A 23,940-nucleotide genomic window follows, 5' to 3' on the forward strand; every position below is an offset into this window, starting at 1 on the left:
CATTATAAGGTGGCTTGGTGGTCCAGTGGATAGATCATTAGGCCTAGAGTCAGAAAGACTCATCTTCCCAAGTTCAAAACAGACCTCAGACACCTCCAGTTGTACTGCCTCAGTTTTCTATCTGTAAAATGTACTGGAGAAGGTTCTCTGTTTAGGAATAGATAGTATTTTACATCATAAGCCCTTCAGAGGAGTCTTGAATTATTTTTTTTTTGCTGAGAATAGCTAAAGCATTCACAGTTGATTATCTTAAAATATTGATGTAACTTTTTACATAGTACATTTCATTTTGCATCAGTTCATGATAGGTTTTCCAGGTTTTTATGACAGTATCCTGCTCATCATTTCTTATATAATACATGGTATCCTAATACAATCACAAAACATAATTTGTTCAACCATTCCCTAATTGTTGAGAATCCTTCCAATTTCTAACTCTTAACCTTCAGAAAAGAGATGCTATAAAATATTTCCATACATATAGGTCCTCTTTCATTTTGCTTTTTAACTTTTTTTTAGATATATACCTAGTAGTGGCACTGCTAAGTCAAAGAATATGTATGGTTTGACAGTCCTTTGGGCATAATTCCAATTGTTCTGAAGAATGGTCAAAGGATTGTTTATGTATAACCTATATCAGATTACTTTTTTGTCATGGGGATGGGGTAGAGAAGGGAGGAAAGCAGAAAATGTGGAACTCAAAAGCTTATAAAAAAGATAAATGTTGGAAACTATCTTTGTATATAAACGAAAAAACAAAATAAAAAGCATTTTTTAAAAATAGTTGAACCAGGGGCAGCTAGGTGGCGCAGTGGATAGAGCACCGGCCCCGGAGTCAGGAGTACCGGAGTTCAAAATGCTGCCTCAGACACTTAATAATTACCTAGCTGTGTGGCCTTGGGCAAGTCACTTAACCCCATTTGCCTTGCAAAAACATAAAAAAAATAGTTGAATGAGTTCACAATTTCTCTAATAAAGCATTAATGTCTCACTTTTCCTACATCCCCTTCAACATTTGTCATTTTCCTTTTCTGTCCTAATTGCCAGTCCAATGGTTATGAAGTAATACTAACCCTCAGAATTATTTCAATTTACATTCCTCTAATCCATAGCAATTTAGCGCATCTTTTCATATGGCTATAAATGACTTTAATTACTTCATCTGAAAACTTTATATCTCTTGATCAATTAGGAAATGGCTCCAATTTTTATAAATTTGCTTCAGTTCTCTACATATACTTAAAAAATGAGACCTTTATCAGAAAAACTTGCTTCAAATATTTTTTCACAGTTATAGTTACTAAAAGTATTTCCCTCCACCCTATTCTTCCCTGTTTATTCTATTCCCTCTTACCTTTCATTCTGTCCCTTCTCAAAAGTGTTTTACTTCTGACTATCCCCTCCCCCACTCTGCCCTCCCTTCTCTCACCCATACCTTCTTTTACTTCCTTCCCCTTCTACTTTCCTGTATGGTCAGATTCATTTTTATACTCAACTGAGTGTGTATGTTTATTCCCTCTTTCAGCCAATTCTGCTGAAAGTCAAGTTAGCTCACTCCCCAAGCTCCCCCATCTTTCCCTTCACTTTAAAAACTTTCTCTTGCTTTTTTTACATGAGATAATTTACCATCATTCTATCCCTTCCTTTCTCCCAGTACATTCCTCTACCACTTTATTATTTTTGATTTGTCTCTTCATATTCAACTCATATCTGTACCCTCTGCCTACACACACACACACACACACACACACACACACACACACACACACACACACACACATGTTCCTTTATTTTACAAGACAATGCAGTTAAGTGACTTGCCCAAGGTCACACAGCTAGGTAATTATTAAATGTTTGAGGCTGGATTTGAATTGAGGTCCTCCTGATTCTATATATGAGTGTGTGTGTGTGTGTGTGTGTGTGTGTGTGTGTGTGTATACATAGAGATAGAGATAGAGATAGCAAGAGATAGAGATAGATAGAGATAGAGATAGATAGATAGATATAGAGAGAGAGAGAGATAGAAATGATATAGACATAGACATAGACATAGACATAGACATAGACATAGACATAGACATAGACATAGACATAGACATAGATATAGATATAGATATAGATAGATTCCTAACAGCCCCAATCATGAGAAAGTCTCTAAAAGTGATAACTATCCTTTTCCTATGAAGGATTATAAACAGTTTGACTTTATTAAATCCCTTATGATTTCTTCTGAGTCTTGTATTTGAAAGTCAAATTTTCTATTCAGTTCTGGTCTATTCATTCAAAATATTTGAAAGTTCTATATTTCACTGAATATCCATTTTATTCTCCTGAAAAATTATAGACAGTTTTGCTAGGTAGGTGATTTTTTTTCTTGTAATCCTAATTCCTTTACCCTCCAGAATATCATATTCATACTTTCTGATCCTTTAAATTAGAAAGTGCTAAATCTTGTGCTATCCTGATTGTGGCTACACAGTACTTGAATTGTTTCTTTCTGACTACTTATAATATTCACTCGTTGACCTGGAAGCTCTGGAATTTGACCATAATATTCCTTAGAGTTTTCATTGTGAGATCTTTCAGGAAGTAATCAGTGAATTCTTTCAATTTCTATTTTCCCCTCTGGTTCTAGAATAGCAGGACAGTTTTCCTTGATAATTTCTGGAAAGATGACATCTGGGTTCTTTTTTTGATCTTGGCTTTCAGGTAGTACAATAATTTTTAAATGATCTCTTTTGGATCTATTTTCCAGGTCAATTATTTTTCCAGTGAGATATTTTGCATTGTCTTCTATTTTTTCATTCTTTTTGTTTTGTTTGTTTCTTAATATCTCATAACATCAATAACCTCCATTTGTTCAATTCTAATTTTTAAGAAATTATTCTCTTCAGTAAGTTTTTGTACCTCATTTTCCATTTGACCAGTTCTGCTTTTCCAAGGCATTCTTCTCCTCAGCAACTTTTTTACTTTTTTGCCATTTTACCTATTTTGTTTTATAAGATATTATTTTCTTCTGTATTTTTGTGTCTCCTTTACCAAATGACTGACCCTTATATTGAAATTTTCTTGCATCACTCTCATTTCTTTTCCCAATTTGTCTTCTACTTTTCTTACTTGATTTTCAAAATTCTGAGACCAATGCATATTTTTCTTAAGGCTTTGGATATAGGATCTTTGACTTTGTTATCTTCTGAATGTGCTTTGGTATTTTGTGTTGCCATAATAATTTTCTGTGGTCAGAATATTTCTATTGTTTGCTCATTGTTCAGTCTATTTCTTGACTTTTAATTCTCTATTAAAATGGGTCTCTGAAAAATCCATCCATATGTGCAAAAAATATTTACAGAATTTGAGGAGATGACCTTCAATTGGGGATTGTCTAAACAAATTGTTACATATGAATGTGATGGAGTACTATTATTCTGTAAGAAATCAAGAGCAAAAAAGAAATAGAAATCAGAAGCAGCTGGACTAAATCCTGGAAAGATTTGCATGAGTAGATACTGTGTGAAAAAAGCAGCATCATAAGAACATTATACACATTGTATGATGATCAACTATGATGGACTTGCTCTTCTCAACAGTACAATGAGCAAAGACAATTCTAAAAGACTTATGATGGAAAATACCATTCACATCCAGAAAAGGAACTATAAAGTTTGAATTCTGACCAAAGCATATTATTTTCAATTTTTAAATTTGTTTAATTTTTTATGATTTTCCCCCTCTCATGGATTTTTCCCTTTTGTTCTGATTCTTCTTTCAAAACAAGATTAATATGGAAATATGCTTAAACATAGATTACTAACTGTCAAGGGAGAAGGAAGGGAAAGGAGAGAGGAGAAAAAATGTGGAACTCAAAACCTTACAAAAAATGAATTTTGAAAACTATCTTTGCATGTAGTTGAAAAAATAAATCAATAAATTTATTAATGAAAAAATTAAAATAAAGTGAGACTCTGCTTCCAGGATAAAGGGTGCACTGTCCCAAGCTTCAGGCATTTTGTCCAACTGTTTTTAGAAATACTTCTAGGAGACTATAAGTTTTCAGTTCTTCCAAGGTTGTATGATTTAAGGAGAGGTGTTTACTACTCTCCAGGGCTGTGGTCTGGTGTGAGTTACCACATGCACTCTTTTTTGCCCTGTAACTGTGACAAGGGCCCCTGTTCCCCTGTGACTGTAAGCTCCAGTATACCAGTACTCCTCCTCACCCTGAGACTGCCAACCAGGACTGCAACACAGATCCAAATATTAGCAAAGCAACAGAATCCTACACCCAATGCCAACAAAGAGTCCCCTGTAATGTCCTTCTGATCAGTTGTTCAACCTCTTTGCCATGTATGGACCCAGAGCTCTGGAAGCAGCCACTGCTGCTTCTCATTCAATGACTCTTATAACCTGGAGCCCAGTCTATACTGACATGTCCTATATTGGATTCTGCTGCATTCTTATCCAGCCATCTTAGAATTTTCCTGTCAACCTTCAAAGTTGTGTGACTAGAAAAGTATTTCACCCTGTCCATTTGTGATCGTGAGTTCTGTTGCTTCAGAAATTGTTTAATGACATAACTTAAAGAGAATTTTTAGGGGGGGACTCAGCTGAGTCGTTGTTTTTTCTCCCCCATTTTGGCTTCACCATCTTCCAAGTCACATTTTTAAATTTTATTTTGCATTATTAATGTTTTATCCATCACTTTCTTAACAAATCATATAAGCAATAAACCAAGTCCTGATTTGTAGTGTTTGTGAATTTCCAAGATGTAAATCTTTGCATTGAATATTTAACAATAGGCAGTCTGAAATCCATTGGAACTGGCTTGAGCACACCCTAGAAAGGGAAAGTGGCAACCTCAGGGGTCCTTGCAACTCATAAATGTGTTTATGTAAGAGAGGAATGCCACCATTGAGAATGGAGAATTGGAACTATGGGTCAGAATTAAGGGAAGATCTTGGCAGGGGTAGGGATGATGCAATGTGAAGACATTTTAGAGAGGGTACCCATTGTCTAGTCAGGAGAGGAAAAGGAGAAGTGACTTTGGCAGAAAAATAGAAAATGATTCAGCTCCAGAGTAAGAGGAGAAGGAAATTGGATCATTCTAGGTACCAGTTCTATCTGGGGACCACCAGGATGGATAGGGTCTAAGGTGCCCTGCTGGCAGGAATAGGGGGAAATAAAAAAGGGTCTGCATAATCATTGTTTAAACTCTTTCCTCATTACTCCTCCAAACATAACTTCTACTTTGAGTTAGTTTCTCAGTACTTCAAAAACATGTCATGCTCATTCTTGTCCTTGTTCATTCCTTTATGTTGTTTCCCCTTGTTTGGAACAGTCTCCCTTTCTTCCCTTCACTGTTCTAAATTCTGTTCATCTCTATTTTCGGGGGGGTGTATTTTTTTTATTTTAAACTTAAATACAAAATGAAAAGAAAAACACCATCATGTGTGCAGCAAAACATGAGAGGATTCAAAATAAAAAAAAAATTTCCATTTCAAGAAAACTATATAATAAATCTTGCATATTGTGCTCAAAATTGTCCATCTTCTCTTTTCCTTCCTTATAGATTTTCTTCTGTTCTCTGTTGTTTACTTTTAATTTTTTTCCTCCCACCCTCCACCCCCCCTCCTCAGGATGGCTACAATTAAGCATGGATATTTGCATATATATTATATATACATGTTTATGCACATATACATACCTACATACACATATATAAATAAATGCTGATTATATATATATATATGTATATATATATATAAACATTTAGGGTATTTAAAAGATACATGCCCACATACACACATACATATAAATAATAGATAAATATACACATATACATGTATATCATAGATATGACTATATCTCTCATTTTTATAACATTTCCTGAAAGCAACAACTTCTCTTCACTCCACTACTTTACTTCTACTTTTTCCTCACCCTCCTGTACCGCCCTTCCCACTGTTCTACACACCCTTTATATGTTCTTATCCTATTCCCTTACCCTCTTTTTTGGTACCATCCCTATTCTCTCCTCTGTATTCTTTCTGAATTTAGAAGACATATATATATATATATATATATATATGGAGAGAGAGAGAGACATATATTTGTACATACAGATATGTGTGTGTCTGTTTGTATATATGGTTTCAATCATTCTCAATGAGAGAATGTTTCCAGAACGGCCAGCTCTTCTTCCCCATCTAATTCCTCTATATCAATTCTTCCTATCATCTCTCATTTATATAAGATAACTTTTTAATCATTTCCTGCACATTTTACTTTTAAGAATCTCATCCTACTTAGTTCTATTCTAGTCTTTCCTTTAAATTATCCAATTAATAACAGTCTTAGACATACAATTTATATTTCCACATATAAACAATTTGTCCTTATTGAGCCCTTTGTTTTAGTCTTTGATGTTTACTTATATTTCTCCTAATTTTTGTCTATCAAATTTTCTATTAAGTTCAGGTCATTTTGCAACAAAATCCTGAAAGCAAATATGGCAATTCACTGAATGTCTGTTTTTTAAAATCCAGGATCATACTTAACTTTGTTGGTTCACTGCAACTCCAGTTCTTTTGCTCTTCAATACATCATGTACTTTAGCTGCTGCTAGATCATTTGTAATTCTTATTGCAATTCTGCTGTATTTGAATTGTTTTTTCCTTGTTGTTGTTAATATTTTCTCTTTAACCTAGAGGTTTTGGAATTTGGTTGTGACATTCCTGTCCATTTTCCTCCTAGGATCCCTTTCAAGTAATAATCAGTGCATTTTTTCTATTTCTACTTTCCCCTCTTGATCTAACATTTCAGGTCAATTTTCTTTAATTGCTTCTTGTATTATTGTATCAAGATTCTTTTTTTGATCATAGCTTTCAAATAGTATGATTATTTTTGCTTTTTTCTTCTTGATCTGATCTCTAGATCAGCTCTTTTTCTTATGAGTTGTTTTATAGTCTTTTCTATTTTTCCAGTCTTTTTATTTTGCCCAATTCTAATTTCCAAAGAGTCGTTTTATTCCTTAAGATTCTGAATTTCTTTTTTTTAGTTGGTGTATTTTCTTTGCATAATCTTCTTGTTTTTCTTAAATTGCTCTTATTTTCTTTTTTAGTTTTTTCCTCAATCTCTCTTATTTGATTTATAAAGTCTTTTTTAAGTTCTTCTATGAATTCTTTTTAAGCAAATAGTCACTTGACATTACTATGTATAGAAAAAGATTTTTTATACTTCAATATCTTCCTTTGAATTTTTCAAAGCAATGGGGTTAAGTGGCTTACCCAAGGCCACTTATTATTAAGTGTCTCAGGTTGGATTTGAACCCAGGTACTCCTGACTCCAAGGCCAGTGCTCCATCCATTGTGCCACCTAGCCGCCCCAAATATCTTCCTTTGAAGATTCTGCTCTTCTCTATTCCCATAGTAACTTTCTATGGTTGAGTCCTTTCTTCTTTGCCTGCTCATTTTAAAAAATAAATTTTTAGCAACTTACTATAATATTCACCTTTAGTCCTTGGGGAGTGAGGATGATGCCTCTGACCTCAAGAATTTTGTCCTGGGCCCAGCCTCTGCACTCATTTTCCCTCTCAAACTGGGGCCTTTCTACACATTGTGCTGGACATGATCTTACTCTCTGAGAACTCTCCAAAGGTTAAAAACAGTTCTTCCTTCTGGCCTGGAACCCAAGACCGTGAATTCAGTTCTCCTGTAAGTGTTCACAGCCAGTGTTAATCCCATACCACTACTTCTGCAGTCATCAGATATATGTTGGTTCCTTCTTTCCCATGGTTGGGGTGGCACATCCAGGCTTGGTGTCCCTTATCAGTAGAGGTGCCCTCTCTTTTGCAAAGAGAAACCCATCTCTGGGACAGCATGAAGGCAGCATTTCCCAGGAACTCCAACCCCCCCAAACCCCCCAAAAACAAAGGATGGCTCTAGCCAAAATTTGGAGGGGCAGAGCCCACAGAAAGAATGAATAATACATTTTCCCAGTCCAAGATAACTTAGAAATTCCACAGGAAAGGTGTGTTTCACCAGGACTGGGTGATGGGAAAAAAGCCACCACCTCAGCGCAGCCCAGAGATCACCAGCAACAGCTTGAAGGGGAGGTGAGAGAACTCTGCTGCACCTGGGTGGGTATGAAGTGAGGATCACAGCTGCAGAATCTGCAGCAAGAATAGGGAGAAAGCAGCCTGCACCCCCAGAGACGGTAAGGGAAATCTGCAGAGATTTCTCTGCTCTCCCTGGGGTAGGACTCTGCTGTTTGCCTACACTCAAGTATTACAGTTTGGGCTTCCACACTAATAACCAAGCTGGATCTCTCCTTATAGCCCCAGGGCAGAGGGTAGTGCTGTGGTCATCTACATATCAAAGCACAGGCAACAGAGCATAAAACCTTGGAGAAATAAAGGTCCCAGTGGGGTGCCCCCCCCCCCAAAATAAAACAACTCCAAAGCCTTGGAAGTGCTATAAATTGATCTTGGGCCGAGGAAATGAGTAAACAACAGAAAAAGAAGAATCTGCCCATAGAGAATTACTTCAGTCCCATGGAAGATCAAAACCATACTCATACATATACATATATACTTGCATAATATATATATACATATGTATTTATAGATATGTGTACACATATACTTTATAACTACTCAAAAGGTAAAAATCCAGGAATGACTAAATTAATAGCTAAATAAACAATTATTAAATAAATGATTCAATAGTTTATTATATTAGCTAAGAATATGAATTCAGTTAATCAAGTAAAGCAGGATTAGGAAATAACAAATTCTGAAATGTCTCTATAATTCATCAATTCATAAAAGCTCCTGCTGGTAGCTGCTGTTTTCCAAAATCTCACTTCTGTTGACTATTAGAAAGTGTCTCTTATTTTCAGTTTTTGACATTGCGAGGCTTCAGAAGATGTCTTTCATTCCCCCAGAAACTCAGGAGCTGAGAAGCAGCAGTGTTGCTATTGCACCTGGATTAACCTGTGCTAACTAGTGAGTCCAGCCTGGAACTCCGACCCAAAGCCTTTACTTTGTGAAGCTGTAGAAATCTTCATATTAGTCCTATCATAGAGTGGATTGCTCTTCTCTGTGTAGCTGGCATATGGCTCCAATTCATCCTAATTTCATAAAGAAACCCAAGTTAAAACCCTAAATATAGAAACCAAAAAATTTTTGCAGAAACTTATTCCATTGCTCTATAATCACCAGACTTCTTATAGATATTCACTATCTTCAAGTCCATATACATTGCAAATCATCAATCTCATGGGTAAATAAGCAGTAGTTATAAATCAAAGAGATATTTGGACAAAGAGTTCTTGAATATCTACAATCTCTAAAAACACTATCTGTGTGGAAAAGGCCTCAGACTAGAATTTGATCTTGAAAGAGAGTTAAAATTTGAATAGTTAGGGGAAAAAGGGAAAGGCAAACATAGTGCTCTGTTTATTTGATCTTCATCAAAGGTTTTTAAGAGAGAGATGTTCCTTTTGTTTTTAGGTTTTTGCAAGGCAATGGGGTCAAGTGGTTTGCCCAAGGCCACACAGCTAGATAATTATTAAGTATCTGAGGCCGAATTTGAACTCAGGTTCTCCTGACTCCAGGCCTGGTCTCCATCCACTGCGTCACCTAGCTGCCCCAGAGAAAGATGTTCTAATGAAAACAGCCTGGCTACAGTAAAGATGCATTTGGAGTTAGTGCAACAAAAAAACTGGATAAGTATGGACAGGGTCAAAATGTAGGGAATCTTGAAAGCCAAGTGAGGAATTTGGAGTTTATCCTGTAGGCAATGTGGAGATTAATGACATGTAGGGGCATGATGAAATGAGTAGTTAGGCAAATTAAAGTGTAAAAAAGGTATAGAGCAGATCAGAACATGAAGAGATTGAATGAATATAAGAAGATAAATCAATGAATCAGTATGAAATTACTGAGCATCTAGCTATCTGTTACAGACAGAGAACTATGATCATTGGAAATTATGTTTAAAGAAAGTTGTTCTAATATTGCAAGTTGAGGCAATGAAATCTTATGCTTGAATGGATAAAGTGTGAATGAAGATGAAGCTTTGAATAAGTGACATTTTAAAAGAATACTAACAATAGAAATTTGATGTCTATAAACAAGGAATAATTCTCAGGTTTTAGGTCTCAGTGACTATTAGAAAACTTATTAATTAACTAAAATGGAAACTAGAAGTGGGAATGGGTTTGAGGAAAACAAAGGATGAGCTCACCTTTCCCAATAATTTTGAAAATTTGGAAAATTCTCAACTCTTATATGCTTAGATATGGAGCAATATGAATTTCAGTTCAATTTGGATTTGGAAAGGTCGGCCTAAAAGCTGACCTCAAACAAATTGGACCAATCCAAGTGATAAAAACAAAAGCTGTTTACAAAATACTAATCTTGCCAAAACAGTCAGACTGAAAGTTTTTTAAAAAAAGATTCACAGGGGGCGGAGCCAAGATGGCAACATGAAGGGATGGAGTCTTAGGAGCTCTCTGATAAAAACTCATAAATTAAGGACTCTAACTAAACTTTTGAGAAACAGAACCCACAAAGGGACCCAGGGAGGCGGTTCTCCTACTCAAGGTAACCTGGAAGAGAGCAGAAGGGCTCTGCTCCCCGGGGCTGCAGGGGTGGCCCACCAGAAGGGTGGCCCACCAGAGCCAAAGAACTTCAGTGGGGGAACAGCGGGGGACCTCTGCCAGAGCAAGCACGTGGAGCCCAGCCCTCAGGTCACACAGCCAGCAGCCTGGTCTTTCCACAGCCCAGACCGGGAAACAGAAGCAGGCAGAACCTGTAAGCAGGAGCCCCCAGGGCATGAGTCCATTGAGCTGAGGGAGGGGAGTGAAGAAAGACTGCAGAGCTCTGTCCTCTGCCCCTGGAACAGGACTCTGGAGTTCTGACCACATTCAGATCCTGATCACAGTCTAGGCCCCCCCATAGAACAGCAGCCCCCCCCCACCTCAGCCCCGTGGCAGAGGGGGGGCGCTTATGGTCATTCACAGACCAGGAGGGAGGACAGAACCTCACACACTGAGACCCTTGTGGGAGTGTCCCAAAAGCTAAGGAAGCACCCCCCAAAAAACAGGCTTAGGCTGGGAAAATGAACAAAGAAACAAGGGGAAGACCATTGAGAAATATTTTGCAAATGAGCCCAAGAAGGATCAAAATACTCAGTCTGAAGATGAGGAAGCACAAGCTCCTGCATCTAAAGACTCCAAGAAAAACAGAAATTGGGCTCAGGCTATGATAGAGCTCAAAAAAGACTTTGAAAATCAAATGAGGGAGTTGGAAGAAAAACTGGGAAAAGAAAGGAGAGAGATGCAGGAAAAACATGAAAATGAAGTCAGCAGCTTAATCAAGGAAATCCAAAACAATGCTGAAGAAAATAGCATGCTAAAAAACAGCTTAGGTCAAATGGATAAAACAGTTCAAAAAGTTATTGAGGAGAAGAATGCTTTAAAAAGCAAAATTGGCCAGATGGAAAAAGAGATAAGAAAACTCTCTGAGGAGAATAAATCCTTCAGACAAAGAATAGAATTCAGGGAGATTGATGAATTTACCAGAAATCAGGAATCAATACTTCAAAACCAAAAAAATGAAAAATTAGAAGAAAATGTGAAATATCTCATTGAAAAAACAACTGATATGGAAAACAGACTTAGGAAAGATAATTTAAAAATTATTGGAATACCTGAAAGCCATGATCAGGAAAAGAGCCTTGACATCATTTTCAAAGAATTACTACAGGAAAATTGCCCTGATATTCTAGAAGCAGAGGGCAAAATAGAAATGGAGAGAATCCACCGATCCCCCTGAGAAAGAGATCCCAAAAAACCAACCCCCAGGAATATTATAGCCAAGTTCCAGAACTCCCAAGTCAAAGAGAAAATATTACAAGCAGCCAGAAGGACACAGTTCAAATATGGAGCTGCAGTCAGGATCACACAGGACTTAGCAGCAGCTACATTGGAAGCTCGTAGGGCTTGGAATATAATATACCGGAAGGCAAAAGAGCTTAGAATGCAGCCAAGAACGAACTACCCAGCAAAGCTGAATGTCCTCTTCCAGGGAAAAAGATGGACTTTCAATGAACCAGGAGAATTTCAAAGGTTCCTTTTGGAATGGCCAGATCTGAGAAGGTTTGATCATCAGATACAGGACTCAGGTGAAGCATGGAGATTGGAGGAGAGGGGGGGAATTATGAGGGACTTAATGAGGATGAACTGCATGTATAGAAAAATGATACTGATAATATTCATATGAACCATCTCAGTTAATAGAGCAGGTAGAGGGAGCTTTTATAGTTGAAGCACAGGAGAAAGCTGAATTCGAAGATAAAATATGGTGTAAAAATGGAGTCAATATGGAAAAAAGGGAAATGTAATGGGAGAAAGAAAAAGGAGAGGGGGAATAGGCCAAGATATTTCATATAATAAGATGTTTTTATTAATACAATGAGCTATTGCAATGATATGGAAGGGGAGAGGCCAGGGGGAATGAGGGAACCTTTGCTCTCATCAGAGATGGCTAGGAGAGGAAACAGCAAATATACTCAATGGGGTATAGACAACTGGAGTAAGAAGGAGGGGGGAGCAGGGGGAAGGGGTGGGGATGTGAAAAAAGGAGGAGGGGATGGACCATGGGGGGAGAGTGGTCAGATATGACACATTTTCTTTTTTTTTACTTCTTGCAAGGGGCTGGGATTGGATGGCCTGCCCAGGACCATAGGGCCAGGCGGATTCTGGGCCTAAGGGGTGGTATGGGGTCTCAGGGCTTCTTGGCCCCAGGGCCAGGGATCTGTCTGCTGCGCCACTCAGCAACCCTACAGCAGAGTCAGAGTGAAAGGAGAGAGAAAATATAGTACACAGTAGTGGAGAAATAAGAAAGGAGGGAGTTGCGATCAGCAATGGCAACGTTGGAAAAATATGGAAGTAACTTTTGTGATGGACTTATCATAAAGAATGTGATCCACTCATGACAGAGTTGATGGTGTTGGAACAAAGACTGAAACACATTTTTTGTTATTATTACTTGGGGGAGGGTGCAGGGCAAGTGGGGCTGGGTGGCCTGCCTGGGGCCACATAGCAGGGTTATCATTGGGTGTCTGGGGCCGGATTCGGACCCAGGTGCTCCTGGCTCAAGGGCCAATGCTCTGTCTGCCACCCAGCCACCCCTACTATTATTACTATTTTATTTTATTTTATTGTGGGTCTTTTTTTTTTCTTCTTTTTGGTTTTTGCAGGGCAGTGGGGATCAGGTGGCTTGCATGTCACATGGCTGGGTGATTATTGGGTTTACGAGGCTGGATATGGACTCGGGTGCTCGTGGCTCCAGGGCTGGTGCTTCGTCCATTGCACCACCTGGCCATAGCTACAATTATTACTATTAACTTTTTTTTATTTTAATTTTTTTTCTCCCCCCTTTACTTTTTTGCCCAAGCAACTCTATCTATATTCATGGGGGGAGGGGTATTTTGTTTACTTGTAAACAAGTATATTTTATTAATGTAAAGAAAAACATTTGTACAAAATGAGAATAAAAAATAAATTAAAAAACAAAAACAAAACGAACAAAAAAAAAGATTCACAGAAATTTCTCTCTTTATCTTACCTGTCTAGCCTCTGGAGTAGCTTCTGGCTTTGTGGATTTACAAGTCCTAAAAAAATAAAAACAAAACCAAAATTAAGTAGGAATGACTATAGTAAATCTCTACTTAGATTTCAGGATTAAAAGAAGCACTGAATTACTGATCATCTTGTTCTATTTTCCTTTGCTTGCTTTATAGTAATAAGTAGACAAAAATGATAATGAATAAGAAATTAATTCCTCTTCCTCAGCTACCAGGAAAGTCAGAATACTCACACTTAGAATATGGAAAGGTAAAAATGGCATATGAGCTTTATTTTCATAAACTTTATTTCAAAAGAGGAAAAAAGGGAAGCAACAGCTATTTGAACTAAATGGAGTCTGTACATGAAGGCATGTTTTCCTGGACCTTGTAAGGCAATTGCTAAAATTAATTTCTCAGCACAGATTATTGGTAGATACCTTTCTTCTAGGCCCCCCCAAAATACTATATGGCTGAATTTACCATGCTTTAGCCCCACTTCCCATAGCATTCTCTATCCATGGAAAATCCTCTGATTTCTGCATCAGCTAATGAAATTCCTTCCTTCACTTGACATTTACCCCTCCAAATTCACTTTTTTTTCCAAAAAACCTTTCATGACTAGATGGAACAAGATAGACTGCCCTCCCTAAACCCTACTTTCCTGTCTTTTCCCTAATAAAATTTTAAAAACATATTTAAGAATATTAATCAATACCTGCAGCCATTGGATATCTTTAACAAAACAAATACCACGATGACCAGAATGCTCAAGGAAACAGTCACAATTATAAGCGCCATTTTAGAATTTCTGGAACCTTTAAATAAAGACATAGATAATGTTTTAAGAATGTCAAATTTTTTGTGTGTGACATCTTTACAGTCTAAAATTTCTAAGGAATCTCATTAGGAAATTGACTTACCAATAATTACCCTGGTGTTTTTATTCTCATTTAGATTTTTCAATCCAGAATAGCCTTACAGCTATGTCCCTTATACATGATGCTTCATCTCCCATATCCATGCCTTTGAACTAGTCATTTTCAGTGCCTAAAATGCATTGTCTCTCTTTACCTTTACAACATCAGATCTTCAAGATGTAGCTTATAAATGATGGGAATCTAAGAGAAGTGACTATGCAGTCATTGCAATTGAAGGTAAGGAAGAAGAATATCAGAGGCATTGAGAATGATCAGAGCAAAGGAAGGAGATAAAAGTCACCAAGAATCAAACTTGTACCATAGATTGATGGAGAGCAGATTTCAAGAAGGATGATAAAGTGATTTTTCTTAAGGGCAGGTCTGACCCTGTCACTTCCCTACTCAACAAAACTCCAGTTAATCCCTCTTGCCTCACAGATTAAATATAATCTCTATTTGACATTTAAAGTCCTTCAAAATGTGGCCATATTCTATTTTTTTGTTTTGTTTTAGTTTTTGCAAGGCAATGGGGTTAAGTGACTTGCCCCAAGACCACACAGCTAGGTAATTATTAAGTGTCTGAGGCCGGATTTGAACTCAGGTACTCCTGACTCCAGGGTCAGTGCTCTATCCATTGCACCACCCAGTCGCCCTGTCACATAGCTATTTTTACCAGTCTCATTTTGGGTTTTAAATTTTTAACTCATGGGTTATAAGTTTTGTGGTAGACTAAATCAAGTTTGTCTTTTTACTTACTCCCTCAATGGCACTCCATCTCTCATCTCTAGACCTTTGAAATGGCCATCCTCCATGGCAGGAATGCTCACCATCCTTATTTTATTTCTTAATACTGCATACTTCCTTCAGTTTCAGTCCAAGCAATACTTTCTATATAAATATCTTTTTGCTTCCCCCAACTTCTAAGATCTTCCCTCCCTAACCACCTTATTCTATAAATATCTGAATATGAACTGGAACTCCCCTGATAGAATAGAAGTTATGTATTTGTATTTGTACCTCTGGGTCCCAGCTCAGGTCATTATACAGAAAAGATACCTAATAAATACTTAATGTTTAAAGAAAAGATGTTGCTTAAGCCCCATCTTCTATTTGAAGCATTTCCTGACCCCCTCCGTGGCTAACACATTTCTTCTATCGTCAGTAAACATTTATTAATACCTGCTATGGGTCAGATACTACACTAAGCACTTCTCCAGCTACTTTTAAATTAATAACTTTGTACTTATTTGTATTTATTCTCTTTATTTTAGAACTCTTGTCTTCCCCATTAGAGTGCAAATTCCTAATGAGTAAAGATTGCTTCATTCTTTGTTTCTGTATCCCCAGAACCTTGAACAGAGCCTGAAACAGAATAGACGTTTCACAAATGCATGTTGATTAATTGATTCTAGACTTACCATTTTCTAATGGCAGCATTTGGAACCTCTGCTCATGCAGAGCCACTCAGCACTTCCCAGATGGATTGAATGAATGGTGAATTACTGATGCTAAGACTGAAACAACTAGAGAGTTTTCAGGAACACTGCCAACTAATAGCACTAACAACTTACCCAAAATTAGCCAAGTGCCATTTACCTGGTTCAAAAATAACAATTCATAAATAAAAGGGGTCTGCTGGAAAATTGGGAAAAAAATCTGTGATCATCATCTAGCATGGGAACTCTCAGTGTGGAACTTACATAATTTACTATGTAATACCCACAGAGGTCACTAAAACACAAAGTAAATAACTTGCCTAGGATCACATAGCTAGTATCAACAATAGAATTGGATCCCAGAACATTTTGACTCCAAGTCTAGTGCACTTCTGTGAGACTATACTGCCTCATATTAGAAACAATATGAAGCTCAAAAAAAGTGGAGAGAAGGGGAGGAACCTACCTAACAATTAGAGGTGAACAAAATAAAATGAACTACTTTATTCTGTGTAAAATTTTGTATCCCTGAAAATATTCAGAGAGTCTCAGCAACCTTTCAGGAATATTAGAGAAGGGAGTATGGTATAGGAAGCTGGACCTGATCATGGTTTTGAAATACCATAAAGTACTCTACAAATTCAGGTCAGTACCATCATCTCACAGTTATAATACTTTGTGGTTAACAAAGTGTTTTTGTCCAATAACCATGTAAAGTAGTGGTATAAATACCAATACCATACCCATTTTATGGATAGCAAAAGCAATAAGAACAAAATAAGAAAATGATCATATGATATTAGGAGTTCATAATAGCCCAAGTTAGGGGTCCTTGACTTGAGATCCATCAACTTTTTCAAAACAATACTGTGAAATTTAATAATAATTAATTAATTGTGGTCCTAATTATAATAAATATATCTCAAAATAATTAGTTTCCTATGCAATTTAAATTTAAGCTTTTAAAAACAATATTCTAAGAAGGCATTCATAGTCTTCAAAGGAGTCCATGACAGGAAAGAGGCTTTAGAGATAGACTGTGAAGAGGTAGCCTATAGTTGTGAATAATCCCCTGATTTGTAAAGGAGTGTCAGGATTCTTTCCTTCTACTAGTAATTGGTGGAGTAGAAAGTTTTTTCCCCCTAGGTGTTCCTAATGTAGTATAGAGCACATTTTAAATATGTGGAGGGCAGAAAGTTAATATCTCATCAAGTAGTGGTGTGTGAGGAGAGAGAATTAGTATTTCATACAGAAACTGAAGGAATTTATATCAGTATGTGAAATTCATGATATGTTTTTAGGTAGGTATCCTTGGAAAATTGGTGGTTTCATTGGAGAGCTTCAGGTTCAGATCTACAGAGGTCTTGGGGTGTTCCCTTGAGTAAATTTCTATTAGAGAATATGAGATTATTGTAATTAAGGCAGTGCTAGGAGAAAGGTGCATCTAGTTCACATCTAGCAAGTAAAATTGAGGTTCCTTTTGTTTCTACATGTGCCTGTGTGTGTCCATTCCAACTTTTTTGGATCCCAGTTTAAACATTCAATGTATTCATTATATCCACTAGTTTTGTGATATTTATGCAACTAATAAATATGTCTCCATCCAAATCATTAATACTGAAGAGAATAATTCCTCTACGTGAAGCACTTCTGGTACTTGGGAACTATGATAGTAAAAGCCTGGCAGACAAGAATAGCATAGTTCTGTTTCCTGGTGATCTCTGCATGGAAAAAAAAAAGAATGCCTAAAGCAGGTAGCAACTCATCAGGTAAATGCTTTTCATGTCTTGTCACAAGGAAGGACATGTGGTAATGATCAAACATGTATCCTAGAATTCTGAAGCATATTTCAAAGGATGCAAAGCCTTCTGGCTTCCAAAACCTCCTCCACACTCCCTCATCAACTAAGAGCATAGAAAGTTCCACTCACAAAGAGGTAGCCCATCCTGCTCAGTGAGTACCATGAAAGTCACTCTACCCTGCCCTATTGTCAAGGGCCCTTCTTAAATCCAGGTATGTTATATTATACTGCAATGGACCTCTCTTTTTATAATATCATAATTTTGCTAACTGGATATGTTGCCATATGAGGACAAAAGAGGGGCCACATGAATTGAAACTACATACCTCTATATCCTTGTGGCATATTCTTTCCATATTAGGGCAAAGGAAGCCACCTTTTGTTAACTGTTTGATGACTTATGACTATTCTGATTTTATTACCAAATCTAACCTAAGCTAACAGGGTCTTACTATAAGGTCCACCCCCAACACCCCTACCTGGTCTTCCACTTGTCAGATATGGTAGAGAGAGATTCTTCTCTGGGTTGAGATTCTATTAGAGGGCTTATGTTCTTTCTCTTTGAGATTCTGTGATTCTATTGATTAATATCCTATGTCACCCTACATCTAGAGATATAGAAAAGAGATTGACCTTTTTTTAGCCCCAAGGAGGCCATCTAGTGGCTTGCTTCAGAGTTGTAGTTTTGGTCTTATGCTAATTAATGGGTTTGTTTAGTAGTGCTTGGGAAAAGGAGTTCAATTAGGAAGAATGATGGTGAACTTTGAAACTCTGTCTGGACTAATAATGAACTTTCATTCTGCTAAATCTTATAAGTGTTTTCACAAGAACTGCTGTCTATATACATCTCCCCTGTACTTTTATAATTTGCTTTTGTTTCTACATGTGCCTGTGTGTGTCCATTCCAACTTTTTTAGATCCCAGTTTAAACATTCAATGTATTCATTATGTCCACTAGTTTTGTGACATTTATGCAACTAATAAATATGTCTCCATCCAAGTCATAAATACTGAACAGAATAAGAACAAGGACAGAATCTTTCATCACTCTACTGCAGACCTCTTGCCTTGTTCTCATTCTATTAATTACCATACTTTGAAACAATTCATTGGTTTTATTTAACTGTGCTATGATTCAATCCCTGTCTTCCCATCATATACAAAAAATATGATTTTCTAAAATCCACTTACATTAGGCTTACAGTAGTCCTCTGACCTACAATATAATAATCTCAGTGTTGTTGCTCAGTGGGTTTTGACTCTTCATGACTCCATCTGGTGTTTCCTTAACAAAGATATTGGAATGGTTCGCCATTTTCTTCTCTAGCTTATTTTATAAATGAAGAACTGAGGCAAACAGGATTAAGTCACTTGCTTTGGTCACTCAGCTAGTAAGTATCAGAGATCAGATTCTAACTCAGGCCTGTCTTGCTCCAAGTCTCACTAGTATGGTGACTTTGCAGCACAGTGTAGTCTGAGAACTAGTCATGGTTACAATTTGGAAGAAGCTGGCAACTGTAAAGGATGGTGCCTGTGGAAAATCTTGAATCCTCATTGTCTTCAGTAAGAACCAGTTCTCTGAGGTCTCAGTCCCTTTGAAAACTGCATTGCTGACACTGAAGTGGGAATAAAGCAGGTGAACTAGGACCTATGGGACATGATTGGTCCAGAAGACAGCATACTTTCTTACCCTGATATGCTTCTCCATTGATACCCCAAACAACCTTGAGAACCTCCCTCAAAAGTGGAAGCAAAGTCCTTCTGTCCCAATATGTCCATCATCTTCATGAGGAATAAAAAAAGATAGACAGGATGAGCATTCTCAGGGAGAGTTGACCGAGATGATTTCAAAACCCATGAGGTTAGGGGCAGCTAGGTAGCACAGTGGATAGAGCACTGGTCCTGGAGTCAGGAGTACCTGAGTTCAAATCCAGCCTCAGACAATTAATAATTACCTAGCTGTGTGGCCTTGGGCAAGCCACTTAACCCTATTGCCTTGCAAAAACTATAAAAAAAATCTAAAAAAAAAACCATGAGGTTACAGGAGGACCAGGACATGGCCAACAGGATCTCTGCCTATGACTACTTTGAATGATCTTCCAGAATCAAGATGGGAATCTGAGAAATGTTTGAGCTGGCCATGCTGGCTGGCCTGGAAGTCTGAAGGAGCAATAGCAGTAGGATTGCCCTCTCTGAACTCAATCCCCACCCCCCATCCAAAGTTACACATCACAGGACTCCATATTGCTAGTCATTGATCTCTTCTTATCCAAGGCTTCATGTCTTCTAATCATGCCCTCCTGATCTTGAGATTAGGAAAAATCCTTTAGAGGGAAATGTACCATCCCTTATCCTTCTGAGTGTGAGTTTAGTCCTTGCTCTTCTTTGAAATAATTTTGCATCCCATGTTCAAAAACCAGAGGTGGGATGAGGGGAAGTGTTCTTTACTGGTTATCCTGCCCTAAAGAATATGCTGGATTCTGGTCCTGGATCACTGCCTTATTGTGGTAGAGGGGCTTGTATAATGAAACTAAGGGATTCTGGTCCTGAACCACTGCCTTATCATGATAGAGCGGCTTGTATAATGAAGCTAAGGGTTATGCCATATAGAGTTAACCAAGACAGATAGGTTGTAGTAGAGAGTTCTAACAAAAGATGATCCACTGGAAAAGGTAAAATAGCAAAACACTCCAGTATTGCCAAGAAAACACCATGGTGATTATGGCATGCTAAGGTTTATGGGGTCACAAAAAGTCTGACATGACTGAACATTGAACAACAGCAAAACATCACCTGCCAACATTTTTTTTTACATAACTAGTTCTGGAGCCTAGTTCTTTTTCAGTATCATCCAATAACTGAGATTTCATCCACCTAGTTTCCTCTCTTTCCTCATCTCCTTACACTTTAGGTATGAGTGAGAATTATTTCTCATTATTCTTCCTGGTGGAAGACACTCAATAAAAGTCTGTGAGGGCTCACCAAAAAAACTTTTTTTTTAAAGAAAATGAAGTCTATCTGCTCTCATTTCTTAATGAGCCCAAGCTGAGTTATAATAATAGCTACTTCCCTTTCTATTTCCTCATAAACTATCCTTTAATGATGCTTTCTAGAATTTTTTCCAGGAATCAAAGCTTAACTCAACAACCTACAGTTTGAAGAAGTCACTTTCTACTTTTTTTTGAAAATGACAAGGAAAGCAAACATTACCCACTTCCAGTTCTGTATCATCAACTGAGTCCTCCACTATCCCTCCAAGAAATCATTGATTGTGATGTCTGTGTTCTCTCTCTATCCTAGCATATCATTCATCTAGAACAAATAATGGAACTCATTAAGATTTAGGTGAAAATTCTGATTCTTCTGATCTCACAAATTCTCTTGAGTTTCAATCCCCTCATACACCAGGTTTTTCATATCCTATTCTATTTGAAGATTATTTTCTTGGGTAGATATAATAGAAGCAAAAGAGTTAATATTAACTAATATAATATTCTCCTTGTTGGTTCTTTAATGCCTCTTCCTTGGCTTTATAAAAAGCCATTCATATTGTCATTTTTCACAAGTCATAAGTCACTCATAAGGTCATTCTTATATTCATTTTCATTTGCCTGATTCTTCCATCTTTTTAACAAATGCTGCTTTTTTCACTAAATTTATCCATCAGCAATCCATTCCAAGATGTTGTTTTCCTTGGGTACCTTTTCTTCAATATCACTATAATTTGAGCTTATTTTTGAGCTAATTTTCTTTCTGGGACTGAGGTCATGATACTACATTTTCTCTAAAATTTTTGAAATATTTTTTCATAGAAAACAAATAATAACAATGGTTAACATTTATATAGCATTGTAAAGACTTGTAAGATGTTCCTTAAAACAATACTAAGAGACAGGCCAGGAAAGTATTACTATCCAAATTTGAGGAAATTTGAACTTCTAAAGGCTAAATTACTTGCAATTAGTGAGTGTCTTAGAGAAGATTAAAACCTGGATCTCTAGGCATTTAGTTTAGTTGCTTTCTAGCACACCATACTATGCCTCAAATTATGTATTTCTTTATCTCTTACAAATTCAAATGTAATATATCCCACATTATAAAATGACTTTAATCCCCCTCCAAATGGTTTTTGTCATTTCTACAGTATCAAATACTTTTACCACATTGAGTTGAACCAGGTAATTACTTTCTTTGTTACTTTCTCTATCTTTTAAATGATAAACTTGTCAGCAGAACAATTTAAGTATATAGTGGCTCATTTGCTTTTACAGGGGAAAAACCTTCCAGAAGAGGTCTACAGAGATGGAAGACTCCCATTCCTATATTATATTGTCTCTGATGTTGATCTAAAAAAGAAATTGATCATCCATTTCCTGTATCTGGCTAAATGGTCTGTAGTATACTCCTTCCATGATACTGATTTTGCTTATTCCTCCTTGTTGATCTTCACCAAATGCTTTTCACTATGCTTTTTCTAATTATGTCTGCAAATTCCCATACAGATTTACATTTTCTCATTTGAGAATGCAATTTTTCTGTGCCTTCCATCTGATCTCTTATCCTCAGCTCCTTACTTTCATTCACTCCACATAGCCAATCTCTTGCTAAAATTTGATTCTATTTACAATATTTCTTGATTTTATCTACAACATTTCTTGTCCTTATTTCCACTCACACCCTGGTTCAGACCATCTTAATCTCTTATCTGGACTATCAAAATAGTCCTCCCAAGTCATCTCACTCAAGTCTCTACCTACTTCAATTGATCCTCCACATAACTGACAAAATAATTTTCCAAAAGCAAAGATCTGGCCACATTAACTTTTCCAATAAAATCTAACAATTCTTTACATTTGTAAGCTCCTTTAAAAGTTTTCACAATTTAGCCCCATTTTATCTAACTTTCATATATATACACACCCCCTCCCTACACTCATAGTCCAACTATACTTAGCTATTTGCTGTTGCTCCTCATCCATGAGGCTTCATCTCCCCTTTTGATGCCTTTGCACAGGAATTCTCTAATATTTTTTGTACACAGTTTTTTTAATATACTGATATATGTACATGTTGATTCTTCTATTAAAATATAAACTCTTTGAGGATGACTAACTTGTTCTTATGTCTCAAGTTCCTAGTATACTGTCTGGTATATAGTAGACATTTAATACATGTTTATTTCATGTTTGATACATATTTATTTTTAAAAGAAAATTTTAAAATATATAGACTATATTATATATTATATATATATACATAATTTAAATATATAGAACCTTCTATTGGTCTAAATCTTTCATGAGTTACAGGTCATGACATCTTAGTGATAAAATAAGTTCATTGTTACCCACTTTACTGAGGTGTCTATTGATTATATTATCCAAGACATTGACATGAAGATATAAATGCTGTTTTAATTCATTCTCCTGGTTTTCATCTCTTGTGCATTATTCAGTATACCCTTCATGATTCTCCTTGGGTTATTCCTGCTGTTCTCTATGGTATCTGGTCTAGTAGTTTTAAGAAGACAGTTCTACATGTCCCCTTCAATTTTCAATTTAATATTTCCGTAGTCAAACCAAGCAAATATTTTTCTCTCACATTGATTAAATGAATTCCTTTTAAGTTACAAAAGGAGGATGGACAGGAGATAAAACTAATCATCATTTGCAGAGGAATGAAAAAAGAAGAAAAGATTCATTCTTAAATATATATATATATATATATGCATCGTTTTCTATTTAGTCATTTTGAGAGAGTTTTAAATGTAAAAAAAATCATTATACCTCTTAAAACACCAGTTTTCTTTTATGATATTACTTCTCTGGAAGAGTGAATAGTGAATCAAACACAGTATAAGAGAGAAATGCTACTTACTATGGTCTATGGACAGGCTCTTATTCCCAGTCAAATGGGAAACAATGCAGGTGACACTAGACTTATTGAAAGCATTCCAGGTACACGTGCTTTTCACAGTCACTGTCCTGTTAACATGAGATTCATTCTCAGTGACACAGTCTCCCTCTGGGTCCCAGGAGATCTGGGCAGCCGGCTTCCCAGCAATAGCCTTGCACATGACAGTCCCATTCCCCATCTCAGACAGGATGACTAGAGGAGGCACTATAGGAGATGAAGATAGAGAGTTAAAAAGATGTGTT

The 23,940-nt window shown here is 36.8% G+C and overlaps 1 protein-coding gene across 3 annotated transcripts in view; it reads right to left on the minus strand.

Moving 5' to 3' along the window:
- Positions 1–8,669: 8,669 nt before the first annotated feature.
- CD200R1 (CD200 receptor 1) overlaps positions 8,670–23,940 on the minus strand; it is a 43,045-nt gene continuing 27,774 nt past the window's right edge. The window contains exons 3-6 of one of the 3 annotated variants that reach the window (XM_074214515.1): positions 23,660–23,902; positions 14,344–14,443; positions 13,628–13,673; positions 8,670–9,123 (exon numbers count right to left, since the gene is read on the minus strand). In XM_074214515.1, coding sequence (XP_074070616.1) covers positions 8,992–9,123; positions 13,628–13,673; positions 14,344–14,443; positions 23,660–23,902 — 521 coding nt within the window. In that variant the 3' untranslated portion in view covers positions 8,670–8,991. The remainder of the gene's footprint in view (positions 9,124–13,627; positions 13,674–14,343; positions 14,444–23,659; positions 23,903–23,940) is intronic. The other 2 variants (XM_074214517.1, XM_074214514.1) reach the window with 2 other exon arrangements.

The sequence above is a fragment of the Macrotis lagotis genome, chromosome 1 (assembly GCF_037893015.1).
Source record: "Macrotis lagotis isolate mMagLag1 chromosome 1, bilby.v1.9.chrom.fasta, whole genome shotgun sequence".
NCBI classification, from domain to species: Eukaryota; Metazoa; Chordata; class Mammalia; order Peramelemorphia; family Peramelidae; genus Macrotis; species Macrotis lagotis.